Below are 19,488 nucleotides of genomic sequence, written 5' to 3' on the forward strand. Positions count from 1 at the left end.
ATCCACACAAAAACCTGCACACAAATGTTTACAGTGGCTTTATTCATAATTGACAAAACCTAGAAGTAACTAAGCTGTCCTTCAATAGATAAATGGATAAACCATGGTACATCTATACAATGGAATATTATTCAGTGGTAAGAAAAAATGAACTGCCAAGCCACCAAAAAAAAAAGAAAAAAGGAAAAATCTTAAATGCATATTACTAAGTGAAAAGACTACGGACTGTAGAATTCCGACTATATGACATTCTGGAAAAGGCAAAACTATGGAGACAGTAAGAACAGCAGTGATTGCTAAAGGTTTGGGGGGGGGTAGGAATGAACAGATGGAACACATGGGATTTTTAGGGCAATGAAACTATTCTGTATGATCCTGTAATGGTAGATATACATCATTATACACTTATCAAAACCCGCAGAATGTACAACACAAAGTGAGCCCTGATGTAAGCTATGAACTCCAGCTGAAACAACATATTTAATATTGGTTCATTAACTGTGACAAATGTACCACACTAATGCAACATGTTAATAAAAGGGAAAACTGGGGGAGGGAGGATAAGAAGTTATATGGGACTCTGGGTACTTTCCGCTCAATTGTGCTATAAACCTAAAACTGCTAAAAAAAAAAAAAAAAAAAAAAAAAAGGGTGGGGGGTGGGGGGAGGAGGGCTGTTGATTTAAAAAAGGAAATAATATGAAAATTGAAAATGGGTTCTGATGAAGAGAATGTAAAAAAATGAAATCACTTAAAGTAACCAGGTAGTAAGATGAGGATGTGGTAGATTACTTAATTTTGATTTAATAAAGGGAGGAACAATCTAACATATTTCATGTATGATATTGATAATAAGAGAAATTGAGATGTGTGATTTTTAACTTAAAAGTATCACAAGTAGTATAAAAAACAGGATACATGCCTTCTGAACTAACAAACTGTCCATACAGTTAAAGACATAATTCAAAGGAAATAACTAGGACTCCTCAAAAAGGGGGACAAAAAACATCTAAACAATAAAATGACAAAAGGCCCAACACAAGTTAGACAATAATTCAAAAAAGCCTACTGAATATTAAAGACTTCCAGGTGGTATCAAAAATTAACCAAAAGTTGATTATATGAAATACTGATAAAACACCCACCTTTTCACCAAGCCATCCACTCCTAGGTATTTATCAAAGAAAAATAGAAGTACAGGTCCATTCAAGACTTGTACATGAGTATTCCCAGTAGCTTTATTTGTAATAGCCAAACACTTGAAAAATCCAAATGTTTATCAAAATGTTAATTGATACACCAGTTGTTTTTCTCTTGCTGTTTTCAGTTTTCTCTTTTGTCTTTCAGGATTTTTACCTTATTCACCTATGGATTTCTCTGTGCTTATCCTACATGGAAATTCACTGAGCTCCACAAATGTGTAGATTTATGTTTTTCATCAAATTTGGTAAGTTTTCGTCCATTATTCCCTCAAAAATTTTTTCTGCTCCCATTTCCCTGTCCTCTTCAGTTACGCATAGATTGTTTTGCTTAACAGTATCCTACATTTCCCTGTTCATATTAGTCATTTTGTTTTCCTCTTCTTCAGACTGCATAATCTCTATCAATTGATCTTCAAATCCACTGATTGTTTTACCAGTTCTAATCTACTGCTGATGCCCTGTGGTGAATTTTTTGTTTCAGAAGTGGAACTTCTATGTTTAATACCTTGATTATACTTATGATTTCGTGATTTACACACATATCAAAATCAAACTGTACATTTTAAATATACCCACTTTCTATATATAATTATACCTCACTACTGTAAAAAAGTAAGTAAAATATATTTAAATCATAATTTTTAAATAGGGTCTGCTGCTTTGGTTTACTTAGTGGCAATCAGTTTACATCACACTCTGAATGCCTATTTCTATTTGTAACTTAAATTGCCCAAAGCTGATCATACATTCTATAGAACATTCAAAGTTTTTCATTTATTTCTGGCAAAAGAGAATCATCAATATAAAAGAGGGTCCTCTAAATTTTGTAAATACTGCCTATTCTTCATATAAAAAATAAGAATATATAATCTATTAAATACTGAAAAATATTTCCCCAAAGGAACAGGATATTTTTGAAAAGTGCTTGCTCCTGAACACCTGGGATATAAAGACTAAACCCAAATCATTATTTCTTAATTTATTAGTCAAATTACTATTTCTCAACAATTTACTGTCTCTACTTCTCTCAGGTGTTTTTTTCCTTTCCTTTTCTTATTTTACTATTGAATCCAGCGGTGGGTCCTTGCCAAGACACACAGCCAGGATTTGGGCCAGAGGTTTTTTTAATGGTCCCCTCATAGAGCATCCCTGAGGATGGAGGGAGAGAAAAAGAAAGTCTTGAAGATTATCTAGTCACAAGTTCATAACAATAATTCCCTCATCCCACTCCAAAATTAATTTTCATGTAAATTTAGCCACACAATCTAATCACTACCAAACTCTAATAATGGCAGTGCTAAATAGGGTAGAAATGAGACACAGCAATTTTGGTTGAGAATATAGCTAAGGTCTGGAGGGAGTAGACAGTCAGGTGGTGCCTTGTTCATGTGTGTGCTGGGGAGGAGTGAGTAGGTAATAGGGGAAAGAAGATAAAAAATGGGAACAGGGTATAAAAAGAGAAGTGGTAACAAAGACATAAAGACATTTTTGTGTAACTTGCAAGTATGCCTTGGGCGCTGGTGACAGGGTTTGCCAGCATTGAAAAGTAACGATGAGCAGGTCCTAGTTTCCCTACTGTAGCTTAGTTTGATCATTCAATTGCAGTATTCCCCTTAATCAGAGACAGAAAAGAAATGAAAGGGGGAAAAAATGTGTCTTCACTTACACCTCTCTCATAACATCAGTATTTAAGACATTTTTTTTTACTCTGCTGGATCTTAGAATTTATACTGTAAATACAGCCTGTGAGGAGATAAAAAATTAAGGTAACATCCAGAATCTCAGATTTTTCATTAATAAAAGGATGGAGCTGGATTAGATGATTCCCAAATCCCTCTCCTTTGACATTCTTTGACAATAGTTGTAGAGCTTAGACGATCTTATGTCTGTTGTATCCAAGTAGTAAATATACACAACTTGATCTAATTACTAAAAGGACCTAATTCTAATTAAATAAGAACTTCAGTTAAAAAAAGCTTACTACGTCTATATTAGTGACTTTTCTACTTTGGGGATACCATATATTATTCAGAACTGTAAATATTGCTTATATAGAAAATTGGTAAAGGATCTATGCATTTTGTTAGCCCAATGTATTTCAGAAGTGCTCTTATGTTTTATAACAAAGTCTGAATCTTGCATCAATTATAAATATGATTGCATCTACCTGATAAGAATTCTATAATTTTCTTGAGTTTAGTAATTACATAAAAAGATGACATTTTATTACTATTTAATAACAGACTTATCCAAGTTCTACTGTCTACCAACATTTTTTAATCAATTAGTTGAATCTGTTTTTATGTTCTTCCAATAAATTTTCAAAAGAGGCTCTCTAAATTTTGAGTAAATATTCCTTTGTTGACAACAGTAACTGGATAAATAGGCATCTCCTTTGTGAATAAATATGAAGGTGAGGAGAATCTATAGGCAGAACAGGTATATTCTTTAGTTTACTTGGAGTAACGACTCTATACCTACTATTGTGTTCTTTATATCTAATATATATTGTTCTAATATAAATTAGCTATAAAATAATCTTGTACGAGTGTATTTTATAAATGATATCCAGAAGTCATTTCATTAAAAGGTAGGCTATGTGGAAAGATAAAAAGCCATACTCTTGGATATGCCAGACGCTAATATTCTACTTTAAATATAAGGTGTTGAGTAATTTGTCCTTTTTTTCATTTAGGTGGGTCTAAAGGTGATAGAAATAGCAAGTGGTTTTCAAAATGGACAAAGAAGAAATGTCAGTGGATATTAAATTAATATAACATCTGTAGAGTACTTTACAGTTTCCAGAGCACTTTTACATATATATCATTTAATTGTTTCAACAATCTGTGAGGGGTAAGAGGTTTTTTACCCAGGACTGGAGCAGGTGGGAGGGAGAAGGAAGTCAGGTACCAAGACACTCATTTCTTCTGTATATGTATTTGCTTCACTCTACAGAACCCCAGTCTATAAGGAACTGATGCTACTTACAACTAAACTACAGTGATTAAGTATGTGGCCCCAGGTAGCATTTACTTTGAGGTATCATTTGAGGCTTTAATACTTTTATTTGGAATATTAATAAATCAATTGCCAAAAAAGTGAATACCAACTTCTACCAGGCAAGAAAATATCACCACACCAGCTGCTTGTTACCAAACATCAATTCAATTCAACAAATGTTACTCAATCGCTACAAAGCACTAGATGAAGACCTAAAATATACTGTACAACAAACAGGGGGCTTAATCATCTCCTACCACTTGTGAAGCTGTCTTTGCTGGATTTGTTTCAGGACTCTCACAGAGTATGTTGAGAAACTGAAGTATCAGGGATTATTCTCAAATTCTTTTCAACAGGGCAACTATAACTGTCTAATGAGAAAATCTGTCAGATCATCTGAAAAATGCCCCAATGTAAATTAAACTGGAAGTCAAATAAAGTTATCATCTAAGAAGCCACTAAACTCTTCAATAATGTTCACTATTTTATTGAGACTAAAAGAGAGTGCAATTGATAATTAGGCATAAAATGGGATTGTCCCAGGCAAACCAGAATGTATGGTCTCCCTGCTTACAAGACACGTGTCCCAGGGTCATCCTGTTCTAAGAAGATTACAAAAACAGAAAAGGAACAGGAAGAGGAAACTCAAAGCAAGGAAATAAACAAGGAAAAAAAGAAACTTTCACAAAGCAAGTTTTCCCTCAATTTTATAAATCAGTTTGAATATTAGTATTTTCTTTAAACCACAGTAAGGGTTGGGGGGGCAGGGCTAGTAAAATGAGGACTGGTTAAAGTTTATGAAGCAGTCAGGTCCCAGATCCCTTCCCCCATCCCAGCAAAATACTGGTTTATTTTCCTAAGAATATAAAATAAAATAGTCATTCCCTGCCCAAGTGACCCTGGGCACAGCTGAGTAGAGTATGTACTCTACTGAAAACAACAGTTCAGGTGAAGGCATACACCTGGGATGCTGAATGCAGTGGAAGTCCCCACCCTCCCATCTCCCCCCTTGCTTGATTCCCAGGAAGTTAACAGACCAGCCTTCATTCTAAAGGCAAGGGACTTAAGGAGTCCTCTCTGAGAAATCTGACCAGCCTCAAGAGACTGAAGTTAGTGACCTAAGACGTTCCTCAATCAAACAGCCCAGCCAACCCTATCGTGAAACTCAAGTCAATAAACCCTCCTCAGATGTGCACAGCTGCCAATCAGCATTTCTGTTCCTCACTATTAAATATGAACAAACAAAAATTACCAGATATCTAATGGACTCTAATAAAAAAGACAGAGGAAAAAATATATAACAAATAGATTAAAGCAGCTTAAAGAAAAGGAAAAAAATATCTATTAGTATCTTGCTCACAAAGAGGATATATTACACTTATGTAACGAGCAAGATACTATAAAAAGAACAAGCAGAGAAATTAAGAAAAAGTTCTTTGAAATAATAAACTCACAGAAGGATTAATAGATAAAGGAAGTCTTCATAAAAAGTATAGCAAAAAAACCAAAAAGGATGAGTAATAGAAAAGATAAGAAAATTAAAGATCTCACATCCAATTAATAGGAGTTCCCAAAAAATGAAGAAAAAAAAATCATTAAATTCAAGAAAATTTTAAGGAAATAAAGGACAGGATTTTCCAATTCAAAGAATCTTCCAAGCATCAGCAAAAATGAAAAAAAAAAAGAGAGAGATAACCATGCCAAGGCAGATTACTGTAAAATTTCAGAACATTGGGATAAAGAGCAGATTCTGAAAGTTTTCAGAGAATAAAACAAGTCACAAAAGACAGGATCTGATGGCCTTGGTCTAATCAACAGCAACACAGGAAACTGGAAAACAATGGAGCAATGTCTTCAAAATACTGCAGGAAAATTATGTCCAACCAGAATGCAAACTACCAATCAAGAATAAGGGAAACATAAAGACATTTTCAGATATGCAAACTCTGACCCACCCATGCAAGCCTTCTCAGGAATCTACTGGTAGATTAACACCAAGAAAATGAGAGAATAAAGCAAGAATGAGGAAGACATGGACTAGAGGAAACAGGAAATCCAAAACGGTGGGAGGCGAAGGGAGATCCTACCTAGCAAGACAGCTAGGTACCCGATGTGGACAACAACTAGCTCAAGCTGGAGGTGTGAAGGAGATCAAACTGACAAATGCTTAAAGTGTCTGCAAGTTTTTTTTTTTTTTTAAGATTTTATTTATTTGAGAGAGAGTGTACATGTGGGAGCAGGGGGGGAGGGGCAGAGGGAGAAGGAGAGAGAAACTCAAGCAAACTCTGCACTGAGTGTGGAGCCTGATGCAGGGCTTGATCTCATCCCCCTGAGACCATGACCTGAACTGAAATCAAGAGTTGGACACTTGGGGCGCCTGGGTGGCTCAGCTGGTTAAGCGACTGCCTTTGGCTCAGGTCGTGATCCTGGAGTCCCAGGATCGAGTCCCGCATCGGGCTCCCTGCTCAGCAGGGAATCTGCTTCTCCCACTGACCCTCCCCCCTCTCGTGTGCTCTCTCTCTCATTCTCTCTCTCTCAAATAAAAATCTTAAAAAAAAAAAAAAGAGTTGGACACTTAACCAACTGTGCCACCCAGGCACCCCACAGTGTCTACTAGTCGTGAAAGGAGACTTAAGACAACTGCTGGAAGTAAGCAGAAGAAACAAGACAACTATTAGCTCTACAAAGATTTTTTTTTTAAATGTGCAGCAAAACAAAAGGACAGGAAAAGAAAAGTGATCATAATTTACCATATGGCTCAGCTGTGTAAAGCACTTACATACTTATAATAATTTAAGTATCTGACAGTGACTTAACAAAATCAGGATACAATTTAGACTGGGAGATTGGGGGTATAAAAAAACGACATAGTGGGGGTGGAGGGAAGAAAGCAAGTGAAATCCTCATCTCTTATACAGAAGAATCAACAGATAATGCCAGAAACTGTATAATCAAGAAGCAGCAGGGGCGCCTGAGTGGCTCAGTCGGTTAAGCGTCTGCCTTCGGCTTGGGTCGTGATCCCGGGGTCCTGGGATCAAGCCCCGCATCGGGCTCCCTGCTCGGCGGGGAGTCTGCTTCTCCCTCTCCCTCTGCCTCTCCCCCAGCTCATGCTCTCTCTCGCTCTCTCTCAAATAAATAAAATCTTTAAAAAAAAAAAAGCAGCAGCAATACAGTCATGTTATTTTGAGAAAGGACAGTTGATTAAACTAAAAGTTAAAGAGGTCAACAAGTAGAAGTAGACATGGGGGACCCCAGGGAGAAGAAGACTTATTTCCTGTTTTTTGTAATAACCTTATAGAACTACTGGTCTCTAAAAAAAAAAACACGTATAAAATTTCAAGTATTTGATAAAAACAAAAAAGAAAAAAGAAACGGAGATTATTAGAGAAAGAAAGAAGAAATCTCAAAGACATTTTAACTTAAATATTAATTTGCTTCAGGTTTTAGTCTGTATCACACTTTTTCCCATGACTAAACCCACACCAATGTATATGCTACTGAATACAATTATCTGCTCTCATCCGCACTCTTCAGGTGTGATCAAAGACAGGGAAGTTTCTAAGTCTTACCTCAAGCAGAGCTGCTGCGGGATCACCCTGTAGACTTTTTCCTAGTTTGTCCACCTCATCTAATAGGAACACGGGATTGTTAACCCCAACAGTCTTCAAGCCATTGATTATACGCCCAGGCATGCTGCCGACATAGGTCCGCCTACAGAAAGCAAGCATCAAGTTAACAAGGTGTCGGGAGGCAAGAGCGGTGTTACTCGGAAATAAAAACTTAGGACTGGGAAAAAGTCATTTAGTTATCACAGTAATGCAGCAAGGAGGTACTATATATTTAAAAAGCTCTATGGTACAACCAAGAGTTAACAGATCTCATTTTTTATTTTCTATTTAATTCAGGCTCTAAGTTTCCCAAGATACTGGAAGAATCTAGTTTTTGCCATTTAGTGAAACTGAGAAACATTATACTTAAATGATTGTAACTTTTACTTTTTAGGATTCCAAAATGTCCAAAGGAGCCTATGAATTTAATTCCCATGCTTTTCATAGTTTCTCAGAGTGCCCTCCCACCCCACCCCCCAGCCTCCCACAAGCACCTTTGTACACAATGAAATGGTTGTGCCAGGGCTGGTTAAAACATCATCACCATCTTTATGAAGGAAATCAGAATTGGTTCAAAGGGCCACTCAAAATGCAAAAAAAAAAAAAATCCAAATTCTTTTATTTTAGAGGCAATAGTTTGTTATTACTTATAGTAAGATTTGGGGTCAACAGTATGTATATCAAAATTCTTTTAATTCTGGCCTTTTGAATAAAACTGTGTTCATCCTATGTATATTAACTGGTATAACCAAGTTCAGCCAGATATTCTGTTGTGCATTAAAATGTTAGAGGCTCCTTTATCGTGTCGGAACAAGAACCATCTACATAATTATGACAGATCTAGAGGGTGGCATAAATAAAAACAAATGTGTTTGTCAAACTGAAAACAGTTGACTTTTTTTTTTTACAAAGCCAGCAAAACTTTAAGCAGCAATTTACTAATTTTAATTACAACCTTGTTGCCAAAGCCATGCCTAAAGCAGATGATGTCTGTGAAAAGACATAAAAGGGTGTCTACCTACAAGAAACTGATCAAATGGTGAGTGTTACAGCAACAGTTATCTTAGGGTGGGCACAAAGCCGATCCACAGAGCAGGCCTCAGTTTCACCACAAGACTGTATAAAGTAGGACAGAGTAAATAGAGCGACCTTTGAAAAGACAAGCAAGCCTTCCAAATATTGTGGGAATGCCTTACATCCAGAGAGGGTGACCGAGGCACTGGAACCAAACACAATAAACACTGTCATATTACAATAAGGAGTCAGCACATTCAAGATTTCAGAATGGGATACAGGAAGGACGAGACTCAAAATTATTAAGTCTCTCAAATTATTTCTCTAGAGAACGTACAGATTTGCCAGTATTCTGTGAGTAAGTAGGGAAGGGAAACTGAAAACAAAACAAAACACTGCAAAGCCTCCAAGGGTCATTTCTTACTGCATCAACTTCTTTCTTTTTCTTATGGTTTTTGACAGGTAGATTTCAAAAACAGGTATTGACAATTCTAGACCTAAAGTCATGGAGAGAAAATAATATTCTAGGCAGGTACCCCTTCTAAAGAATAAGAAATCTAGATCCTAGTCTATATACAAACAATTCCTCCTAAACCTTTCATTGCTTCCCAGAGCCTAGGGAATAAATCCAAATTCCTCTGTCTGGAATTCAAGGCTCTTCACGATGCAGTCCCCACCAGTCTTCCTAACCTGCTGCCATTACGCTCTTGCTTTATCTAAAATCACAATCCTATTATACCCCTTGTGCTTTTTTAACCTGTTAATATGGTAGCTTTCTGCCTTTAATACTCTCCCTGCATATGTAAGTCCAGAAATTCTAAACAACTTTTCCTGACCATCTCTCACAATATGATCTTTCCAATAATGCAATGTCTACAGCATTTACTGGCCCTGCAATTCATCTGATGAAGTTACAATCTAGTTTTTATTTATGGGTACCAAGTACACAGCCTCTTCTAAAAGAGCTAGTGAGCACTCTGATGACAGAGAGTGAGTCTTACTACAGAGCTGATCCTCGATATAGAGCTGTCAGATTGTTCTCCAAACAGAAGCTTGTTTTCCCAATTTATTTAAGGACATCATATCAACCATGCCAGCACCCAAAGTATCTTTCTATCACCACTGTGAAGGCCATACAAGTCTCTGAATACTGCTTTAAACAAACTACTTGACCTAAGTCTCAGTTTCCTTATCTGTAAAATGGACATAATAACAGTGTCAACCTAATGAATTATACGATTACAAGAACATAACAGGTAAAGTACATAGCAGAGTGCCTGGCTCACAGTAAGCTTTCAAAAGATGTTCATTGTTGTTAATGTCTTTCCAGAGCACCAAGCACACTCAATGTCCTAGTGTTCCTCAATCACAAGTGACATCCCCCAAATGTGTACCACTAGTCTAGAGGTCAAACAAAGAAGAGAACCATTGCATAGGGCCTATAAGCTGTGGAAAATATCTATAATGTGCTATCTTTGGCCAGAAGGTATGGTAGCCTGCTATCCACTGACTAAGGATACAGAATAAACCTTTGGAATATGAATCAGATGGTGAAAAATGTAGTAATACACAAAATAAAAATGTTCTCATTCAACATCACCCAATATAACCACTTTTAAAAAATACATTAGCATATCAAAATAACCTCCTGAGAAACTACATAGGTAGGAAATTAATGAAATTAATACTCTTACAAACTGCAACTTTTTTGAGGGCAAAATACATATTTTTCCATGTCCTTCCTCATGATATAACATCTAGAAAGCAACACAGCACAATACAGGGAAGTTTGCAAAGAATGTATTTCTTCAATTCCTTATTATTCAGCCTAAATACATGATTACCTAGAAGTTTTTCTTAAAATTGAAGTACACAAGTTAATTTAAAAAATATACGAATTTCTATTTTTCTTGTAATTGGTACAGGCAGTTCATAGGTTTATCAGGACTATTCAACTAATGCATGACATAAACAAAACTATTAAGTGTCTCCATAGTTCAAAATGTTGTTACAAGATCAGCATTTTTCATTTTCCAAAATATAGTCTGGTTTATGCTTCAAAAAACAACTACAAACAATTATAATATCATGTATTTACAGCTCCATGGTAATCAACTACTTTACTACTCTGTGCCTGGATATCTTCAAATCTACTGTAAGCCAAAAGGCTGGTCAGCCTATCACTGTCACTGACATCTAAATATCAGGAACAGATGTGTATTTACTCACCTCTTTCCCAATGTTTACAGAAGGGGGAAAATAGGCATTTTACCATCCCCTTTTCATGCCTGCTCAAATAAGGAGCTCCAATGTGCTACAGTGCAAACTACTAAAGCAATACTTAGGAAGAATTTGTAATATAAAAAATGTTATAATGTTAAGTGGAAAGAGTAGGATTACAACTACTTAAAAAAAGGGTAAAAGCTGCCCAATGAAAAGTCTGGCAGGAAATAAAATGTTAACAGTGATTATCTTTGTGTATGGTATAAAACGTGACAATTTTTTTTCCTTTTTAAAAAAAATTTCCAGAGTTTCTACCAAGGGTGTATATATCTCTCTCCAACTGGGAAAAGTAATAAGCCTTAAAAGAGATTCTAATGATCTCAAAAGAAAAAGTCTTTAAGGAACTAAAAATAGTCTTTAATATAACATGTCTAAACAAATCAAATTCTTATTCTTAGAGCAGTCATTCCTAAATCTTTTTATGTACTCATTTGTACGGATGCACTCATTTAAAGGACTGCAAGACTTCCAAAATATAATTATGTTTTAATCTTATTTGAATTCACAAAGCACTCAGAGAGCACTTACCATGTTTGGCACTGTGCTGTGAGGACAGAGTGTTACAAAGGATAGTAAGACAAGCTAAAAACCCTATTCTACAGAGTTCATACCTTTTCCATATTTATGGCTTATCTCTACAGTAATGTATTACAAATGCCAGAGGCCTATAATATTTAATCATTAAAAGAAAACACTGGACAATAAGTGGTCAGTTTAGAGAAGAGTAAGATCATAACTGCACATATATTAATGGAGAAACCCTTGAATTGGGGCTAAAAATAAAAATAACTTTAAAGAGGCAAAGAAGAGCTATATGCAAATACAGGTTATGAGGATAGTGAGTAAACCATAACATGTCTGGCATACTATGCTAAAAATATATTAAAAGCTTGCTACTTTGGTTATTTTCCCTTTGTGGAGACTAATAATGAAACAGCTAATTTATTTAAAACATCACCATTTCAGGTTCATGAAGATGTATCGTGGAAAGCAAAAGTTCATTTTTCTTCTCATCTTGTTTGAGCCAAAGATTCCTTGCAATATCATTTTATTATCTGAACAAAGAGTTGGCAAACCACTTCCAAAGAGTTACTATCAATAATAACTTGAGACACATCATAGCAATAAGTATATTTCACCAAAACAACTAATGAAAAACGATTACACAAACATGATTTCATAAAACTTCATCCTGTTATATTTGTTATAAACTGATTTAAATTCTTTAAATGTAATATTTAAATATAAAAATGCTAAGCTGTAAAAACTGATAGTAACAGAGATTCTGTGGCTTATGAAAGTGAACAGAAAAGCCCCAATGGAGACAAACCCAAATGAGAAATGTTGAGAAGACTGAAAAACTGTATTAGTTAATATGGAGCATAAACATGACTCTTCTTTCTTTAAGCCACTCAATATAAACAAAAACAATGGGCCAATGTAAAGTCAGATTACGATTTTCCAAGTTTAAGATTTAAATGTAAACCAAGTCTTTCTTTTGCTTCCCCATCTCCCACTTCATTATCATTGAACTCTAAAACATACATCTTTGTTTTTAAAATCAATTCCTAATAGCACCTTCCTTCATATAAACAGGTATTTCTAGCAAAAGGATGGAGTTCTGAGCATGGGAAAAATAGGGAAAGTGAATGACAAAATCAAAAGAATAAGCAAGGAAGATAATATAAAGCAGCTCTGTTTTTCCCTGATTATTTTAAGACTGCAGAACAGTGATGCCTACTCAGAGGCTGACGAAAAACAAAACTGCATGAACTCTAATTGCGAGCATGTGACCAGTACTTAAATGCCAAGACCTGGGTGTTTCCAAAATGCTTCAACTGTCACGTGGAACCACTTGTTCTCACAAACTCCACCCCATGATTGTGCTATAAGCTACTGTTCTTCCTCCCCTTCTATTCACCTCCAACCGACAGCTCTGACATAAGCCCATACTCTGTTCTCAACCTGTGCTCTCCTTAATGACCACATCCCACTCTGCACCTGCTTCCCTGTTGATTTTCAAATAAAAATTTTCTCCAGGCTTTGATGCCTTGGGAGGGTCGGTCTGCTGTAGTGTTTAGTGAAACACCTAGTACAGTGATGGTGAGGGAGTACTTACCAGCAGGCACAGAATGACTCAGACTAATCCATGTACCCTTTATTTGGCAATGATCACAGCCTCTATGCATGCCATACATTCCTAAAAAGCTTATACTTACACATATTTTTTAGGCAAATACACAGCTTCGTTTTACAAAAGACTCAGATTCAATTTTCTTAATGATACATATGTGGAAGTACACTCGAACAGATTTTATGTCTAACAGTATCAGTAAAGACTTAAGATAGAGCTCTGCTTGAAACCAACAACATTCATAAGAAGTGGTGAGAACTATGACATCACATATTGCCCACCAATAGTCATCACAAAAATACATTTCTCCACAATTCTGCCACATAAATTAAATAATAATGCCAAGAACAGGATATTTTTAGGTACTATGTAAAAATCTGACTGAATTTTATAAAAAGTCACTGAAGCTTTTAAATGTAAACTTGCCCTCCTGAGAATTTAAAATTAAAATAATAATTAAAGCTAATTTTTATCAAATGCTTACTACTGTGTGTCAGGCACTAAGTAAAGTTTTCCAAGGCTTACTGAATAAGCAATACCAACATGGCAAGAAAGAGGACAAATTACCTACATGTCATGTGTTCATGACATTAATTTCACGACAATAATTCCACAAATTCCCTCTCTAAATTCCATCAAACACTCACGCAATACTATGCTACAGATATCAAAAGAAAGAAGTGAACTAAAACAACTCTGAATGCATGAATTAAGTCCCTTGAATGGGAAACATCTCCCAAAAGCTCTCTAGCTAAAATAAAAAGATTCAGGCTCTAGATCCAGTTTCTCCAAGATCGGTACAAGGTGCCAATTTCTTTACAAAAGCAAAGCACAGCCTCTAGTGGCACATGTGAGAATAAGCAAGTCTAAGTGACAACAGTAGTTGGAAACTGCCAGAAACAATGACCCAGATCAATTCCCTAACCTAATCTGCAGCCCTCACTGCTTATTTATTGAAATCTTGGAATGATTTTTCTTTAATGCATAAGAATTGTAAACAAGAAAATAAAAGAGAAAAAGAACCACTGTTCATGGAAGTTTGTGAAACAGTTTCCCATCCCCGCCTAAGGCCAATGATCTTATGAATAAGACAAATGGAAAACAAGATGTTATAAAAGCATCATATCCCCCCCCCCCCCACAATCCAAGTTTAATCCATATTCACCAAACTGTAAATATCATTTAAATTAGACTTGGCCTTGGCAGTTGGTGGTCACCACCTGCACTGGCATGCTTTTCAAAGCCTCCACTTATAATTTAGATAATTTAGATTGCTTTAACAACTTTAAGACCCAGGGTATGACCTTGAGAAGTTTTATCTTCAGTTTGATTACTTTCTACTGGAAGTTAAGCAGTTTCTTTAAAAAAACTTTTTTTTAAAAAGCTGAGATATCACTGACATTAGTTTCAGGTTTACAACATCATATTCTTTTATAAGCATCCATGATTTCTACATTTTAAAATGTTCTTTAATACATACACTATAGGTGTATTTTCTCACAACTCGCAACTGCTATGAAACCCTTAAACCTCGAAACAGAAAGTTCATGCTTTCCCAAAGCATCTTCCAATCTGAGCAACAGAGACCATAGAGAACAAAACAACAACATAACATGCAAATCTGACTCTAATAATGTAAGATTAATCAGACTCAGTTCTCACAGTTTAATGTATTTTTACAGAAAGGGTGTCAAAAATGCAAGGATAGATCTTAATAATTATCTTAACCTTTCTCCTTATTACACATACTCCTACGGAAAACCAGCCTTCTTAAAAGAAAATTAAACTGCAAACACATTTGTTATCAAAGATTTCTTCCCTTCTCCTACCTGCCCCAGCTCTTGTACTTATTTTTTAAACTCTAAGAGTTACAGGTCATTATTTATGAAATGCTACTGGGCCAAAATGAATGTAAAGACACTGTAATATCTAATCATAACTGATTTATAACTGCATTCAAATGAAATTCCAGGAAAGCTGAGGCAAAAACTCATTATCCACTGTCATACAAATACCGAGGTTAGTTTGGATGTACCATTACAGCTGAGGCTCTAAACCAGTTATAAACATCCTACAGATGTACTATAATTAAGTACTATGAATGTCCTTTTGATTCAAGATGTCACAAATAGACCTTCGAGAAAAAGATATATATTATGCCTTGGCTTTTGAAGGGCTTTAGTCAACTGAAATGGAGAACCAGAGACTAAACTGAGAGAAAGAGTCTACCTGTGTCCTCGAATGTCAGACTGATCACACACTCCTCCAAGTGCAATCCTGTGGAACTCTCGACCAAGAGTTTTGGCCACTGATCTTCCCACACTTGTTTTACCAACTCCAGGGGGGCCAACGAAGCATAGAATAGGGCCCTTCAGGTTGTTCTTCAGCTGTCTGACAGCCAAGTATTCCAGCACTCTTTTCTTCAGTTTTTCCATAGCATAATGATCATTATCCAGAAGAATCCGGGCTGCTCGAATGTCCAGACGGTCTGTCAAATAACCCCAAAAGTAAGCACACAGAATTTTTAAATGGAAGAATTGCTTTCAAGGCTGCCAAGAGTCAAAATATGTTTTAGAAGAAAAAAAAAAAAGTGATGAGAACAGAAGTGGATCTTTCTAAATGAGTCTTCAGGGAGACCTGGACCTGGCCTTTTTTGCTTAATAAGACTTAGTATCAACAGAAATAGTAAGTACTACATACACAATTAAAAACCCAAGGAGGGCGCCTGGGTGGCTCAGTCAGTTAAGCGTCTGCCTTCGGCTCAGGTCATGATCCCAGGGTCCTGGGATCGAGTCTTGCAAGAGGCTCCCTACTCAGTGGGGAGTCTGCTTCTCCCTATGCTCCCCCTCCTCATGCTCTCATGTGTGCTGTCTCTCAAAAATAAATCTTAAAAAAAAACAAAAAAAACAAAAAAACTCAAGGAGTTTATACTATCATTTCATTTTCTAGGTACACATTTCTTCTATGGAGACATAATTTCTACATATTCTATTTGTGCTGGCATTTGTTCCTTCTTCCTTAGTGTTTTTTTCTTATTACAGAAGTAATGTATGCGGGCGCCTGGGTGGCTCAGTCGTTAAGTGTCTGCCTTCGGCTCAGGTCATGATCCCAGGGTCCTGGGATTGAGCCCCACATCGGGCTCCCTGTTCGGCCGGAAGCCTGCTTCTCCCTCTCCCACTCCCCGTGCTTGTGTTCCTGCTCTCGCTATCTCTCTCTCTGTCAAATAAATAAATAAAACCTTTAAAAAAAAAAAAAAAAAGAAGTAACGTATGCTCCTTCTTTTTTAGTGTTTTTTTCTTATTACAGAAGTAATGTATGCTCATTCCAGAAAACCCAATGACACCAATAAAAAGAAGTAAACAGTCACCCATAATCTCATGTCCTCAAGAGAACATCTCTACCTTCACTTTGGTATGTACTATTGCAGGTTTTGTATGTGTGAGTGCATACATGTGCTTCTATACCTATTTTTCAAAATGAGATTATATGATACCTTCAAGTTTTATAAAATGTTTTTTCACTTTGCGTATTATGGACACCTTTCAGTGTCAAATGTATTTTTTAGTAACATTTTAATGGCTACATAATATTCCATTATTTAATTATCCATACTCATTTAAATAATTCCCTATTGCTGAGCATTTAGGTTATCTATAAATCTTTACAGTTATAAAGCAGGCTTTACTGTGTATCCTTGTAACTAAATCCCTACATATATCCATAACTACTTCCTTTAACTAATCTATAGACAGAAGTGGTCAAAAAAAACTTTAAGATGTAAAGAACTGTCTAAGTTCTATCAATTAAAGTCTCACCAGGAATGTATGAATTAGGCTTTGGTTCTACATCCAAGCTTTCATCAGGTTTACTGATGTGCTTTACTACTTAAAATACTTGTAGATTAAACCATTAAATACTCATGGTCACCAGCATGAATTCATCAGCTGAGTGACATCCAGGGGATGATACATGGCCGCATGATCGTACTGATAGAGAGGGTGGGAAGGAGGAAAACACACACAAGCCCACTCTTCAATCAGTTATTTGGAACCTGCTCCACATTTTTCCTACAGAGAAGAAAAAAAAAAGCCTTAAATGGTAGTTTGGTTCCCAAGCTAGTCTGAAAAAACCTAGCTAAGCAGTAATATATGTTACTTAATTATAGTACTGTTGCTTTTAGTTCTGGCTAAGTGATTTGGAAAGGGAAGAACAAAACTTCTCTCTTTTCTGGCTTTAGACCCCAATTAATGACTACATGAACAAATGAAAGATAGGAAGTTTCCCAACTCTCCTACCACAGCAAACACAAAAGAAAACTTCAGACCAGTCCCATCCTGTATATTAAAATGCTGGTAAATCAAATCTATTAAGAGTAATCTACTAAGTCCCAGCGGGATTTATTTTAGTTATGCAAAGATGGTTTAATATTAGGTTACTGATATATTTATTACATCACCATGTCCAAGAAGAAAAACTTTCCATCAAAATGTCATTTTGTACCTAAAAAGGCACTTGTTATAATGCAACATCCACCCCCAATTAACATTTAGTAAACTAAGAATAGAATTCCATGTAATTTAGAAAAAAAACTGAAAATACCCTGAAGGAATTTCTTCTAAGAAATATGCCAAGTAAAGACAATTTTAAAAAGTGCCTTGAACTTCTGAGGAAAGATAATTTCCAAATAAAGTATTGTTTTGTGTCTTTTTCCATACAGGATACATTTTTTTTTCTGATTATTCTTTTTAATGATTCAAAATGCATGCTTCCTATTTTGAATGATACATGTGGTTACATGTAAAACATTTAAAATGAAATGAGTATTAACTCCTTGAGTTTTTAATTGTGTATGTAGTACTATTTCTGTTGATACTAAATCTTCTTTACAACTGAAGACTGAAATGGTATCTACTGGCCCTTTTCATTCAAGATAGGAAAATTAGCAAACTTATTTCTCTAAATCTTCCCTTTCTGCTTTTGGTGATCTCTACTTAGGTAAGCTTCTCTTTCAAAAATCATGAAAAACATTTTCATGGTTTTGTAACCACACAGTAATTATTTAGATCTCATTCCGTACAGGAATGGCTTAGAAGTTCAACACGCCTGCCCTCACATTCTCTGCTGGAACACTAACAGTGAGAAGTCTGCTTACGTGGGACAGGTACAGGAGTGCTGTGCATCTCCAATGCTAACCCACACCCAGCAGACACTGAGTTTCTAAAGTGTGGGTGGTCTCCTTCCATACTTGTGAAAATAATAACAGCTTTGCCCTGTTTTTATAATTTCTTGTTTATTTAAGTAAAGAATAGGAGTCAGCACTCTTGTGTTCAATTAAATGCTTTCCTCCAAAATCTGTACAATTACACTGTAGAAGCCTGGTAAAAATCCCTGATTGGTAATTAAGTTCACTTTTTAAATAGGACAAGCGGAGGAGAGAGGAAGCTGAGAGCAATTTACTAGGCTACTGATGGCAAATAATCACATCTGCAATGTTAATATTCTCAGGCCATTATACTATATATTCTATATGTACCCTGCGTTTCCCGTAAGTCATTAGTTAAAATAAATCCTGAAGCACAGAAAAATGTTACTGAGATAATACCAAAATTTCAAAATAAGGCCCCTGGGATTACCAAGTTATCTAGATGCTTTTAGCACTGTACACTAGTCCTACTGTCAAGAGAAAGTAATAGGGTTTGAAAATTGTCACAACTCCATCAACAACAACAAAATAACTATCAAATATATACTATCAGGGATACTTGGTAGGTGAAACAAAAGCAGAGCAGTTAAATAACATATAAAATTTAAATGTAACTTTCTTTCCCAGGTCTAAACTAATGGAGCAGAACCCTCTCCAAATCTCACAGAACAGGACCACTTCGCTTAAAAAGTAGGCACTGGAGAGTTACGAGTTAACAGAAGACTACTGGAACCAAAATGGACTTCCCAACAGCCCAGCAAGATCAGGACTGACAGATGACCTCAACTTGGTCAGGTGACGTGACAAGGGGCTGAGTCAATGGGAACACATGCTCTCCTGCATTCATTTCACTATGGAATTTCCAAAAAGGATTTTGAATAAAGAATTAAATCAAGAAATTCAGCTTAAGTTTGGTAAAAAAACTTCAACTAGAAGGCAATGTTGTCATGCAAACATGAAATAAATTAAGAAATAAATTTACCAGCATAGTAACATTAACAGCTCTATGTATAGTAGCCAAAAAACTGGAAACAAACCAAACACC

General features: G+C 35.9%; 1 protein-coding gene across 2 annotated transcripts in view; it reads right to left on the reverse strand.

The window, feature by feature from the left end:
• LONP2 (lon peptidase 2, peroxisomal) overlaps positions 1-19,488 on the reverse strand; it is a 99,600-nt gene that overhangs the window by 50,487 nt on the left and 29,625 nt on the right. The window contains exons 7-8 of one of the 2 annotated variants that reach the window (XM_036124328.2): positions 15,470-15,728; positions 7,771-7,912 (exon numbers count right to left, since the gene is read on the reverse strand). In XM_036124328.2, coding sequence (XP_035980221.1) covers positions 7,771-7,912; positions 15,470-15,728 — 401 coding nt within the window. The remainder of the gene's footprint in view (positions 1-7,770; positions 7,913-15,469; positions 15,729-19,488) is intronic. The other variant, XM_078062548.1, reaches the window with a different exon arrangement.

Source organism: Halichoerus grypus, chromosome 15 (genome assembly GCF_964656455.1).
Source record: "Halichoerus grypus chromosome 15, mHalGry1.hap1.1, whole genome shotgun sequence".
NCBI classification, from domain to species: domain Eukaryota; kingdom Metazoa; phylum Chordata; class Mammalia; order Carnivora; family Phocidae; genus Halichoerus; species Halichoerus grypus.